Source organism: Benincasa hispida, chromosome 4 (genome assembly GCF_027475165.1).
Source record: "Benincasa hispida cultivar pf3 chromosome 4, pf3_genome.v1.1, whole genome shotgun sequence".
Classification (NCBI taxonomy): Eukaryota; Viridiplantae; Streptophyta; class Magnoliopsida; order Cucurbitales; family Cucurbitaceae; genus Benincasa; species Benincasa hispida.
Genome location: NC_143481.1, coordinates 2534099 through 2556313, shown reverse-complemented (window position 1 = coordinate 2556313; position 22215 = coordinate 2534099). Strand labels below are relative to the sequence as shown.

The following is a 22215-nucleotide window of genomic DNA, read 5'->3' as shown; positions in this document are numbered from 1 at the left end:
TATTTTGGTTCCTATACGTTTTGTTTTGGTTCATTTTTGTCTCTTTATGTACTTTCGAAAGGTTTATTTTGGTCATTATACTTTTGGTTATGTTTCATTTTAGTTCATCTACTTTTAGAATGCTTATTTTGATTCTTGTAGTGTAATTTTACCTTTTGTTTATTTTGGTCATTAAAATTTCAAAGAGTGGTCATTTTGATCTCATAAAAATGAAAATGAAGGGACAAAAAATGATCATAGGTCCGAAATGAATCAAATTTGAAAGTATAAAGACCAAAATAAACATTTTAAAATATGAGGACAAAAATAACCAAAGTTAAAAATATATGAATCCAAATGAACATTTTAAAAATACAAAAATCAGGATGAATCAAATTCAAAAGTACATAACCCAAAATAATATTCAAATGAACAGAAGCTACTTTTTGTATAAAGAGATCTCACAGATCTGAAGAAGTTTATGGCTTTAGCTGCCATGCTTTGTATTGCGATTAAAAAAAGTACTTCTTTTCCCACTATTATATGTTTGTATAATCACTATAATTAAAGCACGTTAAAAGTGGGCTTTTTAAAAAATATTTATTTATTTATTAATTTGTAGATTGCACAATCACATTGTCAGCTCCATAATCAATATTCGTTCACTAAACTTACGAAATTTTGCAATTAAGTCCTTAAATATTACAAAATACACTAATTACTCACATTGAACCTACATTTATATATATTATATGGGTGGGTGCAATTTATAAGATTTAAATGTCAAATTGCAATACCTGCAGAGTGTTAAATCTTCAAATTTAAGGAACAAATTGAAATAAAATTTATAATACTTTAAAACTTAAAAATTAAATTGAAATCAAAGTTAAATCTTAAGAACTAAAATTGTAAAATTTTGAAATATAAAAGAATACGAGTGACTAGAAAGATATTTTTCTTAAAATGGAAAAAAAAGTGGGTAGGTAAGGCAATAAACAATAATTGAATAGGACCTTTACATATGGTGAGAAGTGGGTGTTTCTTCAAAGCCTGCAAGTTCAGTTCTGTCTCTCGTCAGAGAAAAGGAGAAAGACAGAGAGAAAAATGGAAGAAATTTGGAAGCTAAGTCATTTGTTGGTGACGGTATTTCTATACACTTTTGCAACCATGATGGTCGTTCCGGCCATTACAGATGTCACCATGTCCGCTCTATGTCCCGGTCAAGACGAGTGTTCTCTCGCCATTTACTTCACTGGCTTTCAACAAATCGTAAGTTTTCTATCATGTGACTGACGATTTTATATTGTTTTTCTTTTTATAGTGCAGAATGAGGAATTTGAATGGGTTTCTGTGCTTGAGATTTGTAGGTGACAGGATTTGGTGCGTTGTTGATGATGCCATTGCTCGGAAACCTGTCCGACAAGCTTGGGAGGAAGACTCTTCTCACTATTCCCATGGTTCTCGCTGTTGTTCCTCTTGGTTAGTAGCTCTCACCTTTGTTTAAGCAGTTTAAGTGTTTTTTCTTTAAAAAATGTGAAAATAAATGCTTAAAAATATATAATATTAAATTTACTTTCACTTCTCAATTTAAATTTTTTTAGTTAATTAATGATTAAAAAGTGACATCTAGTGATTTAGGAGGTGACTGTCGGTCGGTGCTCTGATGTCGAGTTTCGGTGGTTGATAGGTTTTTGTAACATCATCAAACTGAAAAAAATTGGAGAGAGAGGAAGAAGGTACGAGAAAAGAAGGGATGGAGGAGAGAGAAATTTGGAATGGGGATGAGGAGGGGAAAAAGGAGAAAATGGGTGTGGTATCGATAGAGAAGCTGTGGAGGGAAGAGAATAATAAAGAACGACAAAGAGAGAGGAGGAAAATGAATTTCAAAGAAATGAGAGAGAATGGATAAAAAAATGGGTGTGGTAAAAGATGATAGAGAAAAAAATAGTTGAGATAGAAGTGAAAAAGGCATGTGAAATGATACTATGGAGAGAGAAGAAAGGAAAGAGAATGATTACACGATGGAAAAGACAAATAAGAAAAAAAAAAAATTATGAAAAATTATTTAAAATGATAAAATTGCTGAAAATATTTACAAAATATAGCAAAATTTTAGAATAATGAATGATAGTTATTGATATCAGTATCTAACAATGTTACTGTATCTATCATTGATAGTTCTTAAATTTTGCTATATTTTGTAAATATTTTGATTCATTTTTTTATATTTAAAATATTAATTTTTTAATTACTATTTTTATAAATAGTGAATGCAGGGGGAATCAAAATGTGACAATTAAAAAGAGAGAGAAAAGAATATTTACTATTTTTTTTTTCCATTTAACGTTGCACGCAAATCGAGCTATTTTGAATATCTCAGGCAGAAACTTTGTATTATTGGTCGGTTCGGTCGAGATTACGTGTTTTAAAGTTTTTCATATTACAGAACCAATCCGGACCGAAAAATGAATTAAAACTGACCGATCAGTGTTGGTTCGTCAGTTTCGGCCGGTTTGATCAGTTTTTCGGTTAGGTTTCATCACTCTTAGTTTAAATTTCTGCAATATTATTTTTTCTTCAATTAATATTGATTTCTACTGTCTAATATTAAATTTATCTTCATATATTAGTTTAGTGGCTTAAGATCATAATTGAAAATTTGAAATGAAACCGAACATGATTTTTTTAAAAAAAAACTTTAAACATTTACCAAATAGAACCTAAATTATTTGTTTGATTGCAGGTATATTGGGATGTGGGAGGTCAAGGAGTTTGTTCTACGTTTATTTTGTGTTGAAATGTATAACAAGTACGATTTGTGAAGGGAGTGTTCAGTGTTTAACTGTTGCTTATGCGGTAAGAATCTACTCCAACTATTACGATTTCTTATTTGATAGACGTGTTTGGTTTCTAAAGTTTCGATTTAACTATTTTCATCCATCAGCTTTGAAGAATAAGTTTAAAAGAATTCCCTTAACATCTACTCCAACAATTACGATTTTTTATTTGATAAATTATTTTAAATATTTAAAAGACGTATTTAAATTAAAAATAGAAAAATAGTCTCTCTCTACAAACTTGGAAGAGAAAGGTTAAGAGGGAGAAGAGGAGAGAGAAAAGAGTATGGGAAGTGAGGGAAGAGAGATTATTTTTAAAATTTTAATTTAAATATGTAATTTTGGTGTTTAAAATTCCTAATAAATGTAGCCAATGAAATTAAAAAAAATTTAAATTTAATTCCTTAAAATGTGTGATCCAGATGAAATCTTATTAATCAAATTAGGATAAAAAGGTAATTTTGTCAAAATTCTATTATTGTTAGAATTTTTTAAGTGGCATAATTTCTTTTTTATTTTATTTTTCTAATGTAGTGACTAATATATCATTTGCGTTTATATTTGATTAGTTTTATTATTTATATACTCCATTACTCACCTTTATAATTTGACATGTCATCAAATAATATAATAATAGTTTAAATTCTATTTTAATATATTAATAATTTTAAATTTTGTTCTATTTTAATTCCTACATTTTAAAAATGCGTTTATTTTTATTCATACTATTAAAATTTTGTTAACTCTTTTAATGAAATTGTGTATTGCAAGAGATGAGCAAAATGAAGGTGAAGTAAAATACCAATAACCAATATACTAAAATACTGAACAACCAAAGTCTTAAACGTTAAATGCCTTTTGAGTTCTATAAAAAATCACTTTACCACCTAATTTAAAATTAAAATCTTAACTTGTTTTTAATATGACTAACTTATTTAACAGTCTAATCATCTAAAAATACAAGTCGATCTCATCATTTTGATTAAGAACCGATAGAATTTTAATAACATATACCAAAATAAGCACTTTTTAAAAGTTAAAAGATTAAAATTAACTTTGTTAAAAGTTTAAGAACATGGAATAAGCTTCAAAGTTGGGGATAAAAAATCTAAAATAGGATTTACACCTATATTAATTTATTGCATGAAACCTATATATAATTCTTAAATGCTTAGTGTCACACAAGAAATGAGTATTAGAAAATTTCCCGCCATTCTTCCCTCTGGTTTCATCAATTTCATTTTACGGCTTCAACGCTAACCCGAAACCCTTCTTCGACGCCATGGGAATTCATTCATTAGTCTTGATTTATCTCTGTATTTACAGGCCGATAATGTACCGGAAAATCGACGAGCTTCTGCATTCGGAATGCTATCTGCCATTGGATCAGCTGCTTCCGTCTGCGGGACTCTCTGTGCTCGTTTTCTCTCAATTCCATCCACTTTTAAGGTATTCTCTGCTTTCTTTCTCTGAAATTTCATTTGTGGTCAGTGTTGAACAACTCGTCTTCTCAAATAGGTAGCGGCTTCCACGGCGGCTGCTGCGACGGTGTATATGAGGTTTTTCCTTACTGATTCTGTTGCTGATTACAATCTCTGTTCTCCGCTACTGTCTGGGGAGAAGGTAGAATCTGTTTCTTCGGATCCAGTTTCGTCCAAAAAAGAGAAAATTATTATGACCTTGCCTTCAGTGAAGGACCTCTTTTCCCTATTGAGGACTAGGTATGTGTTCAGTTATTATTATTACTATTATTATTATTTTAAATACACTTATGGACTAATCTTCTGGTGTTAAATTTAGTTTCTATTTGAAACCTTGAATCAAAAGCATTGCTTTTGAAACTTCAAGGTTTACTAAATTTTAAATTCAAGACGGGAAGTGTTAATTTTAAAAATTTAGAGACGAAATAGAAATTAAGTTTAAATTCTAGAGACCAAAAGTGCATTTAATCATTTTTCTTATCTCTATCATGCCCTTTTGTGGTGGTTGGTAGATTTTCTGTGAATAAGAGCAGGATATATCGTAAGATGTTTTAATTTAGTAATTGAACCAATGATGAATAAGAATATATAGAAGTTTAAGTCACGCTCTTGCTTCCGAGTAATCAAGTTATATGGAGTTTGGAACAAATAGTTTTATGACTCTACTGGAGGATATTGAATTTTCTTCTCAAATTTTCGATCCTCTGTTTTTTCATACGTCATTTGCAGCTTGACATTTTCACAAGCAGCCATAGTTTCATTTTTTGGCAATCTCGCTGATATTGGACTTCATGCTTCTATACTGGTTAGTCTTTTGATCCAATCAACCAATCTGAGGCAGTTTTTGTTTTGTACCAATAACTTAAATGCATCTCAGTTTTTTATCGGAATACTTTTACTTATAATTTCATTAAACTTATTTGGTTTACTTTTAAATTGAAAGTTTTAGTCGTTGGTGATCACCCTCATCTTACTCGGATTATCAATTTCTATTTGGTTCGTTTATAAATCTTACATCCTTAACCGACTCTCAAGTGTGCCTATTAAGGGCAGCTTGTCTTGGACTATTGATATGCTGACCTATGTTTGATTTGCCAACTGCAGTACTATTTAAAAGCCAGATTTCAATTTGACAAGGATAGGTTTGCCGATATAATGGTGATTTTTGGGGTTGCTTCGACTATTTCACAGGCATGTCATGCTATTTTATTCTACTCCGTATCTTCATTTCTTTCCATGTTAATTTTCCCGTTTAGAATATGTTAAAAAGAATAAATAGCACCCTAATTTTATCTGCCTTAGCTTAAATTTTTCAATGCGTTGATGATAGGACACTATCCATCTTTTTCCCGTGTGTGTTCTTATCATTGAACGAATCATTGCAGGTATTTTTAATCCCAATCTTAGTTCCTGTTCTAGAAGAGGGCAGGCTGCTCTCAATTGGGCTCTTTTTCTTCTGCCTTCAGGTAAGCTCTCTACCATTGTTCATATTTTTAAACTTGATAATTGTGAATGTTATTCTAATAATCCGATTTCATGCAAAGAAGTTTGAAGATTACTCATGGAGATGCTTAAATATTTTTTAATGGTTTTGAATGCAGATGCTTCTTTACAGCTTTGCTTGGGCTGATTGGGTACTTCTTTGCTACTAAACTTTTAATAAATGTAGTTCATTATTTTTTAGTTTACTGTATTGATTTGAATTTCATCTCTGCTTCATAAATTACATCATGTCATGAAATGATCAACTTTGCTGTAATTATCAGGTTATCTATGTTGGTGCAATGCTTTCCATTTTGTTCATTTTCTGGCAACCTTGCGTGAGTGTCAAACTTCTTTATAATCTATTACTTTAGATCAATAATTTGATTGAACTTATTTTATTTCTCATTTGTAATCCACAGTTGCAAAGCATTGTGTCGAAACAAGTTGGTGCAAGTGAGCAGGTTAGTTTTCAAGAACAGCTTCAACATAGTCAATAGTCTCTCAGCAATTCATTGGTTATTTTATTTTATAATTTTTATTAATGGAATGGGCGTTTCATTAGTTTGTTAATATTCACAATTATATTCATCTCACTAAAAGAAGTGTTGCAGTTTTTGTGCAATTATATTTATGGATTGAATCAAAACCATGGCAGCAAGGGAAAAGATAATCCCATTTGGATAGAAACTATCTAATATACCAATTCATTGATATATCAAAAATACCAAATATAACCTGACTATTTATTGGAATTGTCCAATGAATTCTAAGTAACTAATTGATAATTAACAACTTAACTTAACCAATACACTAATTCAAAATGAATAACCACATAATATTACATTTACCCCAACTTCAAAAAGCAAATTGTCTTTGAGTTTTAGGTAGAGAGAGACAAAAGAAGAAACTATAGCTGGTTTTGGTGGATGAAAATGGATTGAACTAACAACAATGGCTCTCTAAAACTCTAAATGATTGACATGTCACAAGCTTTCAAATACAACTTAACTTTAGCTTTTTATAGCTTTGAACGAAAATGGAAATGGCTAATGACAAATCAATTTATAACATCAGAATATATAACCAGATTTTAGCAAAATTTGACTTTTGTTGTAATCAAATCAAAATATGTAATCAGATTTTTTACGAAATCCATTCTTGGCTTTTGTCTTTTTAGCATAACAATATTCCTGGGTTTGATTGATAATCAGGGTAAGGCTCAAGGATGCATTTCAGGCATATCTTTATTTGCGTATGTTGTCTCTCCATTAGTATTCTCCCCTTTAACAGGTAAATTGCTTAATTCTGCTGTATGTAGTACAATGCAACAGCCAAATACGACAACACTAATTACAAACCGGTTTTGGTATTTTCAGCTTTGTTTCTTTCTGAAAACGCTCCATTTTATTTCCCTGGATTTAGCATTCTATGCGCTGGATCTTCTGCGGTAAGAATCTTGTTTCCATTCCATTAATCAATGCCTATAGCTGCTTTGCTAGATGGATTTAGGTTTAAATTTATATTTAAGTATCGTGATTTGGGCGTGTTTTTGACAAATGTTAAAAACTTTCCGAACCGAAAGGTCCTTACTTTTATCACATGGTTAAAATTTCCAAAATGTCCTTGCTCTTAGCATATGTTAACTAGTTTCTTATTTGGTGCATTTTTCTTTGAATGTTAATATATATATATATATGCTCTGTTTCATCTTGGATTCCCCCCTCCCTCCTCAAGTCATGGCTTTAATAATGTTCTGTCAATTTACATTTTTAAGATGTCGGATATATAGAGTTTAACTTTTTACTAATTTTTGTTAGGATAATACTTGGGTTACATCTCATTAAGCACCCATGTTTATACATCTCATTTTATTATTCACAAAAAAAAGAATTAAAATATTTTAAAAAAGAAATATGAAGTGCAAAATTATGATTAGACAATTTGGTCGAATGTACAAAGATATGTGTGGTCCGTAATACACCCAAGTATTTTTCTTTTCTTTTATTTCTAAAGAAAACACATTACTCACATTTATTAATGGTGGTATTGATATAATTAAACTATAAAAATTATACTAACATTTTTTAAATTATAAGGACATGATAGAGGTTAAAATGATATATAATTTGATCATGAACTTATTTTTATTATATGCAAAATGGTTATGATTTGTTTTGTGGCAGATGATTGCATTTGTTCAAAGTATCCTGATGAGGGCTCCTATTAAAGCCATGGAAACCAGTAGCAGCAGCCATGGGGAAGCCTAAGTTCTTCCCCTGCTCATATTTTTATCGTTAAAATTTGTAAATCTTTGATTGTTTATTTAAAAAGAAATTAAGGGACGATAATATTTCTTTCCCTAGATATATTTAATAATATTTTATCTATTTCTCTCTCATCTCACGTCCTCTTCTATCTCCTTCCTCCATGGCTAATGCTCGCACTTCTCTCTCGAATCAAAACGAGGAAGAGTTCCTAATGCGAGGGAGTGATATTCCTCGTTTTAGATTGAGAGAGAAGGACGTGGCGTGGATGAAAGGTAGCTCGAGGAGGAGGGAGAAAGAATTTTTTTTTTTTTTTTTCTTGATTAGATATAGAACATGTCTAAGAGTGATTCTAAAATGGTTAAAATCATATTTGTCCTTTTAAAATTACTCTTAAAATACATGTATTCATTCACAATCAATTTTAGTAGTATAAAAATATGTTTAAAATTGTAGAATTAACAATGAATTAATTTTGATTGACTCGAAGTAATTTTAAATATGACAAAAATGATTTTAGTTATTTCAAAATCACTCCCAAGTACGCACGTTATCAGTTTTCTCATAGCAAAAAATGATGACAATGATTATGGCTCGTTTGATAACTATTTTGTATTTGTTTTTTTGTTTTTGAAAATTAAGCTTATAGATAGTATTTTCACCTTCAAATTTCTTTCTTCATTATCTATATTTTACCAATGGTTTAAATGAATCGAGTCAAATTTTGTAAATTAAAAGACATAATGGTTGCCAAACTTGTCGAAGTAAACAATTTTTTCAAATCTCATGGGTTAAAATGGTATTATGTTGGTATATATGTTTTGAGTTTCATTCCAACTTAGTTCTTAGGTTCTCAATGGTCCAAATTTAGTTGATGTATTTTCAATATATCTAAAAGTAGTTTTTTTTTTTTTTTTTCAAAGTGAGCATAGGTAATTGATATGACATTCTTTCTTAAGAAGGTTTGATCTTCCCTACCATTGTTGTAAAAAAAAAATAATAATAATAAGTTTTTGAATTTTTTTTAAAAAAGAATTATTTATTTATCTTTTTTAGAAACAAAGCTTGCACGGCTCCTTGATGAATCCTACAAGCGTCAAATAGAAAGAGGGTGGATCTACTTACAAGCTACGCATCAATCATCTTTGCTCTTTCTTTACTTCTATAGGAGAAAGCAACCCTAAACTCATAATGGACTTCTATATATTCTTTTTCCCTTTCTTGTTTTCTTGTTTTAAATTCATTTTTTATACTTTAACAATAGTTTTTTTTTTTAAAAAAAAAAATGAGTTAAGAAGAGCAGTCCTCGAGGTGCACTCTATTTGTAGTCTCATTCAATCGAACCAAAAAAAAAATCAAAAACATATTAAAAAAGGATAAAAAAACAGTTTATCATATATAGATTATTGTTGGACAGTTGAGTGAGTTGAAAAAAAAAAAGATGAGGCCTAGAATGCATTTCAAGTTTTTTTTTTTTTTTTTTTTTTCATTCAAGAAATTGAGAGAAGTAGTTTTGGATGATGTGGTAGGTAAACAAAAAATTAGACTCATTGTGCTAGATTTCAATGCATTTGTGTAATATTTCTTATGTTTTCTTTTCTTTTATTTGAGTTTAACATATGGAGGTAGGGGATTTGAATCTTTTACATCAATCAAGATATGTTTTATGTTACGTGAAGAATGTTCATGTTAACAAATTTTTCATATGTTTAATGCATAATTTCATAGTTCTTTTTAACCATTATATAATTTTGATTCTTCCTTAAACAATGATGCTGCATATAGATAGTTGCAACTTTTTATTTATATAGTAAAAAAATAAACATAAACGTTTTTTTTTTTAGAATTGACTCGTGACAAATTTTTATTAGGGTATTTTCTGGATTTCTTCTTTATCCTTACAATCTATGCACAAGAATTTAGATCTAATTTGATGAATTTAAAAGTTAAATTAATATATTTGATCAAGTTTAATGGCTATTTTGTTCTTCAATTTTTTTTCTATTTTTTTATGCGGAAAATTTGAAGGAATCTGTAATTTCTATGTATTGAATAAAAGTAAAGAAAAAAATGGAGAACATACTAAACCATTGAAGACTATATAGATTGTCTTCAAAGATCACTATAAATAAATCACATTCACATACATAAATATTTTTGAAAAATGGTATAAATCACTGAAACTATAAAATAGTAGTTATCCCATATTGGAAAAGTTTAAGGAAATGATGAACTTCAAATGCTATAAAAAAAGTTAATGACTCTAATTTCAAATGGTTTAGTTAACTTTCCTTTTTGTATTTTTTAGTTTGAGAGTAAGGAAACAAGACGTGAGCGATAAAAGTTTAAGGGAGTGTTCTTGTAATTGAAATTAGGAGGAGAGTTTTCTATCGTTGCAACAATTTTTCACAGAGTGAATCTCTTTCTGGTGGATCGTGATTTTTCTCTGATTTTAGAGTTGTCTTATGTTTCCTAATTTTATTGTTTTCTTTAAATTTCTCAATTAATCTCGGCTTATTCTAGTGAACTGTTTTTACATTCTTAGCTCCATCATCAATAACCTATACGATATTTTAAAAATAAGTTTTAAATATTAGATCATTTTATCTTTTATCTTTTTTTAAAAAAAAAAAATTGAATATATTGCATAGATATATTTGACACAAAATTAAAAGTTTAAAAAGTTATCCAACATCTTACGACCTATTAGATATTTTTAAAGTTAAAAAAACCAAATAAACACACATTAATTAATTAATTATTATTATTTGGAAAAAGGCTAACTAAAATTGACCCACGTTTTATGGTCTTTTCCCCTCTTACAAGAAGATAGCCATTACATGGGTAAGTGGATTAGGATTACACAATAGCCTGCAAGTTTCAGTTCATAAAAGGAGAAAGACAGGCAGACAGAAAGAAGGAAAAACAGAACAATGGAAGAAATTTGGAAGCTTAGCCATTTGTTGGTGACAGTATTTCTATACACTTTTGCAACCATGATGATCACTCCGGCCATTACAGATGTCACCATGTCCGCTCTGTGTCCCGGTCAAGACGAGTGTTCTCTCGCCATTTACTTCACCGGCTTTCAACAAGTCGTAAGTTTTCTACGATGGAACTAACAAAGTCGTAACTTCCTATCTATGACGAATAATCCGAATAATGTTGTATGTTTGAGGTATATAGGTGACAGGACTTGGGGCATTGCTAATGATGCCATTGCTAGGAAACTTGTCCGACAAGTTTGGGAGGAAGACTTTGCTCACCATTCCCATGGTTCTTACCGTAATTCCCCTCGGTTAGTTGTTGGTTGCCCACTCTCTTCTCTCATTAGTCTAAACCTCTTCTTTTTCGTTTGGTAACGGTAAATTTAATCTTACATTAATAAGTTTAACATTTTTTTTTCTAAGTCAAATTCTTCATTTGATTACAGGAATATTAGGGTATGGAAGGTCGAGGGATTTGTTCTACATTTATTTTGTGTTGAAGTGTGTGACGAGTACGATTTGTGAAGGGAGCGTTCAGTGCTTGGCCATTGTTTATGCGGTAAGAATCTTTTCCCACATCAACCGTTTTTTAGATCTCTTTTTCCCTAATATATCATTTTGACATATCAAAAGAGAGTGATCCCTCTACTAAATTTCTAAAACAACGTGTAGAGTAAAATTTTTGAGTGATTCCTCTCCTAAATTTCTAAATCGTGTATTATTATTGTTATTTTTATTTTTAAAACTTTATTTTTAAGTGGGCATAACTATTATTCATCTTTTAAAATTCTACTATAGTACTTATATCTTTTGGACTATATTTTTAAGTGGCATAATTTCTCTTTCAAAATCCTTCTTAAATTTAGTGATTTATTGTTATGTCATTTGAACTTATTTTAGTTAATTTTTATATTCATAATTGAAAATCATAGATTGAGAAAATACTAAGACATTGAGGACTAATATATATGGTTTAATTTTCATTTCTATCTCTAAACTTTTCAAATTATTTTTATTTCTATTTAAATTTATTTTAGATTAACAAATTAACGACATAATTTCAAATATATCAAAGATTGATGGCACAATTCTCGACCTTCACATTTATTAAAATATAAAAAAGAAAAAAAAATTAAGATGTGTATTAATGTGCTAAGGTGTGACTTGTGAGCATGTATTTAAACCACATGGGTTAAACCCAATATTATATAAGTGATTTTATTTTTTGGGAAAAATAATATAATAAATATTCATAACGGTTGATTCTCTAGAAGTTAGGGTACTAAAACATATATTATGGAAGTTTTTTTTTTCTTTTTTCTTTTAATAATATATAGGGAAAGAAGATTGAACCTCTAATTTCAAAATTGATAGCACTTGGTTTTAGTTCAACTATACTCATTTTGGCATATATTATGAACGTTCTATCATCTATGAGTCAAAATGTTTTTTTTTTTAAAAAAAAGAGAACTAGTAATTGAAATAGATATTTTTTTTTAAAAGAGACCAAAATAGGACAAATCTTAAAGGTTAAAAATCAAATAAAGATTTGAATATAAGATATATTCACCCCAAGGTTATATAACGATTTTGATCTCTAAATTTTTATTTTTATGTCTAATAAGTATATAAATTTAAAAAGTATGTAACAGGTCCATAAATTCTCAATTTTAGGGCTAATAGGCCTCTTAACTTTGAAAGTTTCAAAAGAAGTATTTGAAGTTTGTCTAATAGGTCCATGATATAACATTTTTTAAATTGTTGTTTTGTATATTTTATTAAATAATCAAAATATCTTTACCTAAGTGAATGGAAGAATAAATAGATAACAAGAAAAAAAAGGAAAATAGTAAAAAATAAAACAATATAGGAAAGGAAAATACTAACTAGTAGAATTAGGATTTATAAACATAAACCATAATTTAAGTTACATAAAAACTAATGAATTTATTATACATCAAATTAAATTTTGTGTTTAAGAATAAATCACTTAAACATTTTATTTTATATTCAACACATTCATAAAAAATGTCAAGTATTTCAAATTTTCAGAAACACATTTAAGTAAAAAATCATAAACTTATTACTTAGGGTTAAACACTATTTCTATTTGCTCGTTTTAGTTTTTATATTTTTAAAATGTTCATTTTAGTTCATTTTATTTTCTATACTCTTGAAATATTCGTTTTGATGATTATATTTTTAAAAAATAACTATTTTAATTTCTTTTTTTCTGTTTTTATTTCGTTTGTAAGAGATTAAAATGAACATTTTGAGAGTACAGATAAAAATAAACAAAAATTGTAAAATTATAATTTGAGTAGATGACGTTAATAGAATGACACGTGTACGTCCAAAATTCCGTTAGAAATGTACGTCCAAAGCCCCAACCACTTAAATGGCTTTCTTCCTGGCTCCTGTCCGTTTTAGCAGTTGTCAATTTGGCTGCTTCAAGCCGACGCCCTAAACCCTTGTTGGACGCCATGGCCATTCACTCATTACTTTGGGTATATCTCTGTAATTACAGGCCGACAATGTACCGGAACACCGGCGAGCTTCTGCATTCGGACTGCTATCTGCCATTGGATCCTCTGCTTTCGTCTGCGGGACTTTCTGTGCTCGTTTTCTCTCCATTCCATCCACTTTTCAGGTACTCTCTGCTTTCTTTCTCTGAAATTTCATTTCTGCTCTGTTTTAAACATATCGTCGACTTCCTGAATAGGTAGCGGCTTCCACGGCAGCTGTGGCGGCAGTTTACATGAGGATTTTCCTTACCGATTCTGTCGCCGATTGCAATCTTTCTGCTTTCTTACTGTCTGGGGAGAATGTAGAGTCTGTTTCGTCGGATCTAATTTCGCCTAAGAAAGAACAGATTATTACGGCTTTGTCTTCAGTGAAGGACCTTTTTGCACTGTTGAAGACTAGGTACTTGTTCATTTTTATGGACTTACATTTTGGCCTTCCATTTAGTTTCTATTTGGTTTTTTAAGTTTCGAAAATATCATGTTTGATCCGGCATTTGAATTTGATTTCTAATTGTACCTTAATGTTTGAAATTGGTTTCAAATAATTTTTGAGGATTAAAAAAAAAAAAAGAGAATACTCCAACCCATTTGGAAAATATATATCCGCAATGTATTAATTGGTTTCACGTCAATATTTCATTCAGTCAACTAACACCGAAATTCTGGTAAGAGGCAAACCAATTTCTGACTACAAATACCAATTAGAGATCGAATTCAAACTCTGGAAACTTTAGATATTAATTAGAGATCAAATTCAAACCTTGAATCAAACATCCCAATTTTGAGATGTCAAGATTTAAATAGAAACTAGAATTAAATTTCAAGTGTTAGTTTCGAAAACTCCAAGTTCTAGAGACTAAAAGTGTGCCTATCCATTTCTTTTCCATCTTGTCATCGTTTTTTGATATTTTCCTTCTTGTCATACCATTTTGTGGCATATTGCAGATGGTCTTTGAATAAGAGCAGGATCTATTGACGTTTGTATTTAGTAATCTAACCATTGATAAATAAGTATAAATAGGAGTTCAAGTTACACTCTCGCTTTTGAGTAATCTCGTAGTCATGGAGTTTGGACCAAATTGTTTGCTTATGGGGAAATCTTGAGTTTCTTCTTAAATTTTCAATCCTCTTTCTTTTGTTCGTTGTTTGCAGCTTGACATTTTCACTAGCGGCCATTGTTGCATTTTTTGGCAATCTTGCTGATGTTGGCCTTTATGCTTCTATACTGGTTCGTCTTTTGGTCCAAGAATCTATTCTGGGTTAGCTTTTGTCAATTTTTTATCAATGACTGAAATCCATCTCAATTATTCGTGGGAAAACATTTAGTTGTAATTTCATTGAACTTATTTTGGTTTACTTTTAAATAGAAAGTTGTCGTTGGTGATCACACCTCATCTTACTCAGATTATAAACTTTTGTTTGGCTCAATTATAAATTTTACATCCATAACAGACTTTCAAGCGTTCTATTGAATTTCAAATGAGTAGCTTGTCTTGGACAATCAATGTGCTAACCTATGTTTGATTTCCCAACTGCAGTACTATTTGAAAGCCAGATTTCACTTTAACAAGGATTCGTTTGCTGATTTGATGGTGATTTCTGGGGCTGCTTCGACTATTTCACAGGCATGTCATGTTATTTTGTTTTAGTCTGTATCCATTTCTTTCTGTGCATTTTTCCTATGTATCTGTTTAGAATATGTTAAAAAGAATAAATAGTACCCTAACTTATCTGCTTGAGCTTAAGTTTTTCGACATAGTGGTGATAGGGCACTATCCAGCTTTGTTCCATATGTGTGTTCTTAGTTCTTACCATTACATGAATAATTGCAGCTGCTTTTAATGCCCATCTTGGTTCCTGCTCTAGGAGAGGACAGGGTTCTCTCAGTTGGGCTTTTTTTCAACTGCATTCATGTAAGCTTTCTAATGTTCTTCTTGCTTCTAGACTTAAAAGTTATGAATGTATTCTAATAATCTAGGAAGCACATATACTTCTAATTGTGCAGAGAATCGATATCAGATACGGATACGATATGGATACGTCCAGATACGTGGCAGATACGTGTCTGATACGTGATTTGAAGTATCCAATTTTTTTATTTTTATTTTTAATTTTCAGATACGCGTATCTGCTTCCAGATACGTGAAGGGGATACGTGGGTCAATTTTTTATTTCAAATTTAAGCCTAACCATTTAAAAAGCCCAACCTACAACCCATTTTATTTTAATGCATGTTTAAGAGTGATTTTAAAATCATCAAAAATCATTTTTTTTTTCATTTTTAAAATCACTCGAAAACACAATTTTAATTACTTAAAATTAATTTAATTTTCAATTTTACACTTTTAAATGTAATTTCATATCATCAAAATTAGTTTTGAAGAATTAAACATGTCTCATGGTGATTTTGAAAATGACAAAAGTGATTTCAACCATTTTAAAATTACTTCCAAACATAAAAGTCCACTTAAATTGAGCAATCCAAAACAAAATAAATTAAAAATGATAAAACATAATTTTTTTAAAAAAAAACCCGAAACGTAATTAAATCTTCATTCTTCCCTTCTCTCTCACTATTTGAATCATGATTCACACTTCCTTCATCCTCAACTTCATTATTCAATCTTCATCTTCTACTTCTTTTCTACCGTCTACTTTAGTCACTCAACAATCACTCGACGTTACTAGATTTTTTTTCAAGTTTTCACTCTCTTCTTGAATCTATTATAATCTAACTTAAAATATGTATTATAACAATTAATTAGACATTATATATATATATATATATATCGCCGTATCGTATCGTATCTGTATCATGTATCCGTATATGTGTCTGTGCTTCTTAGCTAATAATTCAATTTCATGTTAATAAATTTGAAGATTACTCTATTCTTGGATGGTTAAATTTGTTTAATTGGTTTTGAATGCAGATGCTTCTTTACAGTTTTGCTTGGGCTGACTGGGTACTTCTTCTTTGCAACTAAGTTGTCAATGAAGTTTAATTCTTTTTAATAAATTTAGTTTCTTATTTGGTTAATTATTTTCTATATTGCTGCATTGATTTGAAGTTCAGACTCTTCTTCATAAATTGCATCATGCCATGAAATGACTAACTTTGCCATAATTGATCAGGTTGCCTATGTTGCTGCAATGTTTTCCATATTCTTTATTTTCTGGCGGCCTTGCGTGAGTGTCAAACCTCTTGATCATCTAGAGTTTATTATTCTCGATTGATAATTTGATTGCACTAAATTTATTTCACATTTGTAATCCACAGCTACAAAGCATAGTATCAAAGCAAGTTGGTGCCAGTGAGCAGGTTAGTTTTCAAGAGTAGCTTCAACATAATCAATAGTTTTTGGGCACTCATTGGTTACTTTTATTTTACAATTTAATTAATGGGATGAGCATTTCATTAGTTTGTTGATGTTGGTTATTATCTTTATCTCCTTAAAAGAAGTTCCAGTTTCTGTGCAACTCTGTTTATGGATTGAGACAAATCCATAGCAGGAAAGATAAATAAACCCATCCGGACAGGAACTATGATACAGTGCTCTAAGAACTTGCCTTGGAATCTACCAAACACACCTCAACACCTTTGCACAACTTGGATCAACCCAAAGTGATAGTTTGAAAGGATTAGCTTATGGTCAAAGACCAAGAGATAAGACTAGTTCCTGTCTCGAAAGTTGAAACACTCCACAAGTTTGGTGACCAACCAAATTTGAATGCCTTAGGACATGCAACAACCTAAACACAAGGCTTGCAGAAGGGCAGAATGCAATCAGATAATTCTAGCGAGAGAACTCAAATTTTATTCAACTTAAACTGTGTAGAACAAGAGCCTCCATTGGGTTTATTCATATAGTTAAGGGATTTCATCTAACTTCTTAAATCATCTTATAATAAAAATAATTTAAAAACCTATTCTTAAATTAATTATATGCTAGAAATAATATAGTCAAAAGATCTTGACTGGTTGAAAAATCAAATTAGTTACTAGAAGGATCCAGCAAAATGGGTGTGGGGAGTGGCCTTGGTGTGTCACGGGCAGATTGTCTGGGGCTGAGTATGTGGGCATGCAAGGTGGGGAGGTAGGCACTCGGTTATTCGCTCAAGGCAGGTCCAAGACAAGGGAATTAACCGATCAACTTTAATTGAAAATTTAAAACTAAACTAAACTAAACTAATCGAGTATATCATAAATATAATAAACAACCAGATTATTATACATTTATGATTTACCCCAAGGGGAGAAAAAAACCCATCCTAGAGTTTAGGCAGAGAGAAACAAAAGAAGAAACTCTAGCTGATTTTGGTGGATTACAACGGATTGAACCAACAGATCTCTCAAACTCCAGTTGATTGGCATGTCACAAGCTTTCAGATACAACTAAAATTTGGCTTTTTACAGCCTTGAATGGAAATAGAAATGACTAATAATTGCTAAAATACCTATGGATAAGATAGCAAAGTACTTAAATTAATATTAATAATTCAATCAAATCAATTTACAAATTCAAAATATGTAACCATATTTTTTAAAAACCCCCTTTGACTTGATTTTTGTTTAACAACCTGGATTTGATTGATTGTTAGGGTAAGGCTCAAGGATGCATTACAGGCATATCCTCATTTGCCAATGTTGTTTCTCCATTGGTATTCTCCCCTTTAACAGGTAACTTTTGCAACATATAATGCAACGCAGCAGCCAGAGAGGACAACACTAACAGAGTTTTGGTATTTTCAGCTTTGTTTCTCTCGGAAAACGCCCCATTTTATTTCCCTGGATTTAGCATCATGTGCGCCGGATCTGCTGCTGTAAGAATCTTTTTCCCACTACATTAACCGATACCTATAGCTGCTCAATTTCTATTATAGTATTATGATTTGAGTATGGTTTGATTAATCTTAAATTTATTTTTTGTTCCTAGCTTCAATATTTTGTCGTTTTCTGGTGTTGGAATGATCGTTATTGGTCTGTGCATTAACAATGATTGCCCAGACTTCAGTGTGTCCCCCTTGGAATGAAGAGGTTCTTTATGAATGACAGAGGAAAGTTGTTCCTGGCTTCAGTTTTTCTTGAACTCTTTTTGCCATCTTTAGGTAAAAGAACTACTTTGGGGCTCATCCAAGTAATTTCATAGGTGTTGTCTCTTCCTCTGTGCACGGTTTATAGATCATGTTGCCAAGGTTGCCCTAGCAAAATATGACAAACATTCATATCAAGTAAATCACAAAGTTCCTTGTAGTGATTTCCAATTGAAAGAGGAATAGTGCAAGTAAAACTTATCTGGGCCTCCTTTCTTTATCCAGCCAATTTTTTATGGTTGAGGATGCAGATCAGTCTTTTAACCAGCTTAAGAGATTCAATATTCTCAATACTTCCATTATCTATGATGACATTGCAAACCTTACTATTGACCGTGCATCTTGTTCAGAATAAAGCATGTCTACACAAAAACTCTTTGGAGGACACATGACAGTTGGTCTCTCCTTCATCCCATTCTACAAATGTTGCATCTTCTTCTGAAAAGCCCTCATTCTCACCTAGATCTAGCTCTCCTTTGAAGACCATTCATTTGGCAAATGTCCTTGTTGACCACAGCGGAAACACTTTCCTAAGTTTGACCTTTGATAAGTATTATTTCCTCCCTTTTTGCTCGGAACTTCTGGAATCCTGACTCCCTGATTTGCTTTGGGTTGAGGATCATCTCTTGTTTTGCTTGTAGACGTGCTTCCGGTTCGGAATTGTTTCAAAATGTTTTATTGGTTTTTTTTGGATAAGCGGAATGTTTTATTGATAAAAGGTTTCGGCTTCAGAATGTTTTATTCATAAAGTATACTGAACCTAAACTTAGAAACAAACTAAATAAAACTAAATAAAACGAAATTACCACATGGTAACTTGCAACCAACCTAAACTACGGCCAGGAGAATTGAAAAAACCTTTAACAACTTGTGTCAAACTTGAAGAAAATGACAAAATATTGAAGCTAAAAATAAACTACATCACCCAGGCAAAGAGTGTCAACCCATTATTACTTTGTGTTACTCAAGAAATCAGGATATAGTAATGGTAGTATTAATGATGCTGAGTGAGATGTAACTAAACTATAAGGGGCTGTTTTCGACATTGAGTTGACATTGAGTTGAGATATGATGTCTGAAGTTGAGATATAATTTTTAAAACTTTTCTTTCTCTATTTCTTTCTTTTTTGGCAATGAACAACAATTAACCTATTACATTTCTTGTAGAAATATGGTTAAATAAAATAAGAAATTAAAACGAAATCAAAACTTTTGATTCCAGCTAACTTTTCTCCATGAATTTCATTATCATCCTTCTTTTTCTTCCTACTATTGTTGCTCTATATTTTACTATGTCATGATTTCTTTTTAATTAAATCTCCCTATTATCGTAGCAGTTAATGGAATGTCACCATATTTCTTTAACAGTTTCACTTTCATTTCCTCTAAATTTGGAGGATCATCAGATAACAAATCTTTATTTTTTACTAATTCTTGTTGGAAAAATTTATAGGAAAAAAAAATCATTTTATGGTTTTTTTTTTTTGTTATATGTTACAAAGTTTTCAACTACATATATACTTTTCGTCTAAATATTCTTAACACATTTGATATGTGAATTCATTACGTATAAATATTGCACTTAATGTAGACAAAATAATGTTTTTTTTTATATAATTAACAACCCTACAACTTACTTTAATAATCATCAATCTTATAGTAGTCGGAAGTGGTTGTCAAAGTTGATTATCGAAGATAATTTTTGTTGGAGTTTGTAGTCGGAGGTGGTTATTGGAGCCTGAAGTTGGTCAGATGAAGGTGTATTGGAGTTGGTAGTCGAAGTTTGTCATCGGAAGTGGTTTTCGAATCTCGAAGTTGGTCGGGCGAAAGTGGTCGTTGAAGTTGATCATCAAAGATGATTTTTGCTGGAGATTGTAGTTGGACGTGACTATTGGAGCCCAAAGTTAGTCGCATGAAGGTGGTATTAAAATTGATTGTCGGAGTTTGTAGTCGATGGGGGTTATCAAAGCCTCGAGTTGGTCGTTGGAGTTGCTCGTTCAAAGGTGATCATCGAAGGTGATTTTCATCAGAGTTTATAGTCGGAGCCTACGAAGATGGCTGTCGGAGTTGGTTATCGAAGTTTGTTGTCGGAGCCAATTGGTCGTCGGAATTGGTAGCGTGAAGGTGGTCGTCGGAGTTGGGTCACCGAAGGTGGTTGTCGAAGACTAGAATTGGTTATCGGAGTTGGTCGCATGAAGGTTGTCGGAGCTCGAAGTTGGTCGCCAGAGCTGTCATCAGAGGTGGTTGTTGGAATCCAGATTTCGTAGTCAAAATTTTCATTGGAGGTGGTCATTGGAGCCCGGAGTTGGTCGTTGGAATTTTCATTGGATGGGTGGAGCCATTAAAAACATGAGAAAGAAGGGAGAGTTAGGAGGGTTGGTAAAGTATACTAACTCAACTCTAACAATGAGTTGGTATATTGTACCAACTCAACTCAACTCATGATTTGGTATATTATACCAATTCAACTCAACTCATGTTGGTGAGCCAAACACCCCTAAGAGTTATGTAATATTTTTAAAATTACAAGGATATGAATATGACATATTTAATCAACAGATTTATTTTTATGAGTAAAGCTTTAGTGCATCTCAAAATGTACCCATCTTTGTGCATCACTCTTTGATCACACACAACAAAGAAAATTAAAAATATATTATATAAAAAAGTAGAAAGTTTTTGTTATGTGGCAAATTGTAATTGGATAATTAGGTGAGATGCACAAAAATGAGTATGACTTAGAATTCGTCAAGTATTTTTATATTTTTATTATAGGCAAAATGATTATATTTAATCCTTTTTGCCCATTATGCTCCCTATGAAGGACATATTTTATTTTATTTTGTGGCAGATGATAGCATTTGTTCAGAGTATCATGATAAGATCTCCTATCAAAGCCAGCAGTAGCACTAGCGGCCATATGGAAGCCTAGTTCTTGTTCCTCTGCTTCCTCTGCTCATATTTTTGAATAGATTTTCCTAAGGGTTTTTTTTTTTTTTTAATAGCAATTTATAAGTTACTTGCAAAAACAATGTTGATGGTCGATCATTTAATTTGAATGGCTATTTATAATTCTGGAAGGAAAAATAATTTCTGGTAAGGAATATGACATACATTTAATATGTATTTATTATATGTTTTAACTTTTCATTGTTTTTCTTTTTCAAATATGGCAAGAGCTTACTTTTATTGTATTTGTACTTGAGCTGGAATTTGATTAGGATATTTTCGTTAATTTTTGAACATTCCAATCTAATAAAATACATAGTTAAATTATACCATTAAATAAATGTCTCCATCATTATAATGAGGTAAATTATGAAAAAATAGGACACGAGAATAGTAAAATAAAAGAGCAACGATAAGAAAGGTCTACTTAAAATATTCCATGTTGAGATATGCCTAAATTTCTTTTATCAGTTAAACTCCTGTATATTAAGTTATTTATAGATACATCATTCAAAGAAAGAGATTTTTAGGAAGATTTGAATAATATATATTATGTATAAGTCGAAACCAATGGGATATTGCAAATATTTATAAATATATTATTATCTATATTGTCT

General features: G+C 30.9%; 2 protein-coding genes across 7 annotated transcripts; both read left to right on the top strand.

Annotated features, from left to right (window-relative positions):
• Positions 1-1004: 1004 nt before the first annotated feature.
• On the top strand, positions 1005-8180 carry LOC120075084 (uncharacterized). Its single transcript, XM_090312601.1, has 14 exons — positions 1005-1248; positions 1347-1458; positions 2723-2835; positions 4143-4265; positions 4335-4537; positions 5027-5102; positions 5402-5488; positions 5683-5763; positions 5899-5931; positions 6064-6117; positions 6202-6243; positions 6994-7072; positions 7159-7229; positions 7966-8180. Exons 1-14 carry the CDS (start codon positions 1084-1086, stop codon positions 8047-8049), a joined length of 1323 nt encoding a protein of 440 aa, XP_090168727.1. The 5' UTR covers positions 1005-1083; the 3' UTR covers positions 8050-8180.
• A 1096-nt stretch (positions 8181-9276) lies between these two features.
• On the top strand, positions 9277-21840 carry LOC120076635 (uncharacterized). Of its 6 annotated transcripts, none has more exons than XM_039030512.2 (14): positions 9279-11144; positions 11233-11344; positions 11480-11592; positions 13561-13683; positions 13756-13958; positions 14711-14786; positions 15097-15183; positions 15391-15471; positions 16489-16521; positions 16691-16744; positions 16836-16877; positions 18158-18236; positions 18309-18379; positions 18493-18869. In XM_039030512.2, the coding sequence occupies exons 1-14, from the start codon at positions 10980-10982 to the stop codon at positions 18547-18549; spliced, it is 1296 nt and encodes a 431-aa protein (XP_038886440.2). In that variant the 5' UTR covers positions 9279-10979; the 3' UTR covers positions 18550-18869. The 6 variants fall into 6 exon arrangements, with proteins under 6 accessions (XP_090168686.1, XP_090168685.1, XP_090168687.1 ...); XM_039030511.2 differs by lacking the exon at positions 18493-18869 and adding an exon at positions 21501-21840 and having other exon boundaries at positions 9280-11144; XM_039030513.2 differs by lacking the exon at positions 18493-18869 and adding an exon at positions 20310-21227 and having other exon boundaries at positions 9280-11144.
• Positions 21841-22215: the final 375 nt, after the last annotated feature.

What these genes read in the sequence shown, in the direction of transcription:
- LOC120075084 (XM_090312601.1), top strand. Translation starts at nt 1,084, where the DNA reads ATGGAAGAAATTTGGAAGCTAAGTCATTTGTTGGTGACGGTATTTCTA. An exon ending in GACTTCATGCTTCTATACTG is followed by an intron (nt 5,103 to 5,401) that starts GTTAGTCTTTTG and finishes TGCCAACTGCAG; the next exon opens with TACTATTTAAAAGCCAGATT. An exon ending in AAGTTGGTGCAAGTGAGCAG is followed by an intron (nt 6,244 to 6,993) that starts GTTAGTTTTCAA and finishes ATTGATAATCAG; the next exon opens with GGTAAGGCTCAAGGATGCAT.
- LOC120076635 (XM_090312559.1), top strand. Translation starts at nt 10,980, where the DNA reads ATGGAAGAAATTTGGAAGCTTAGCCATTTGTTGGTGACAGTATTTCTA. An exon ending in GCTTGGCCATTGTTTATGCG is followed by an intron (nt 11,593 to 13,560) that starts GTAAGAATCTTT and finishes CTGTAATTACAG; the next exon opens with GCCGACAATGTACCGGAACA. An exon ending in AAGTTGGTGCCAGTGAGCAG is followed by an intron (nt 16,878 to 18,236) that starts GTTAGTTTTCAA and finishes CCCCTTTAACAG; the next exon opens with GTAACTTTTGCAACATATAA.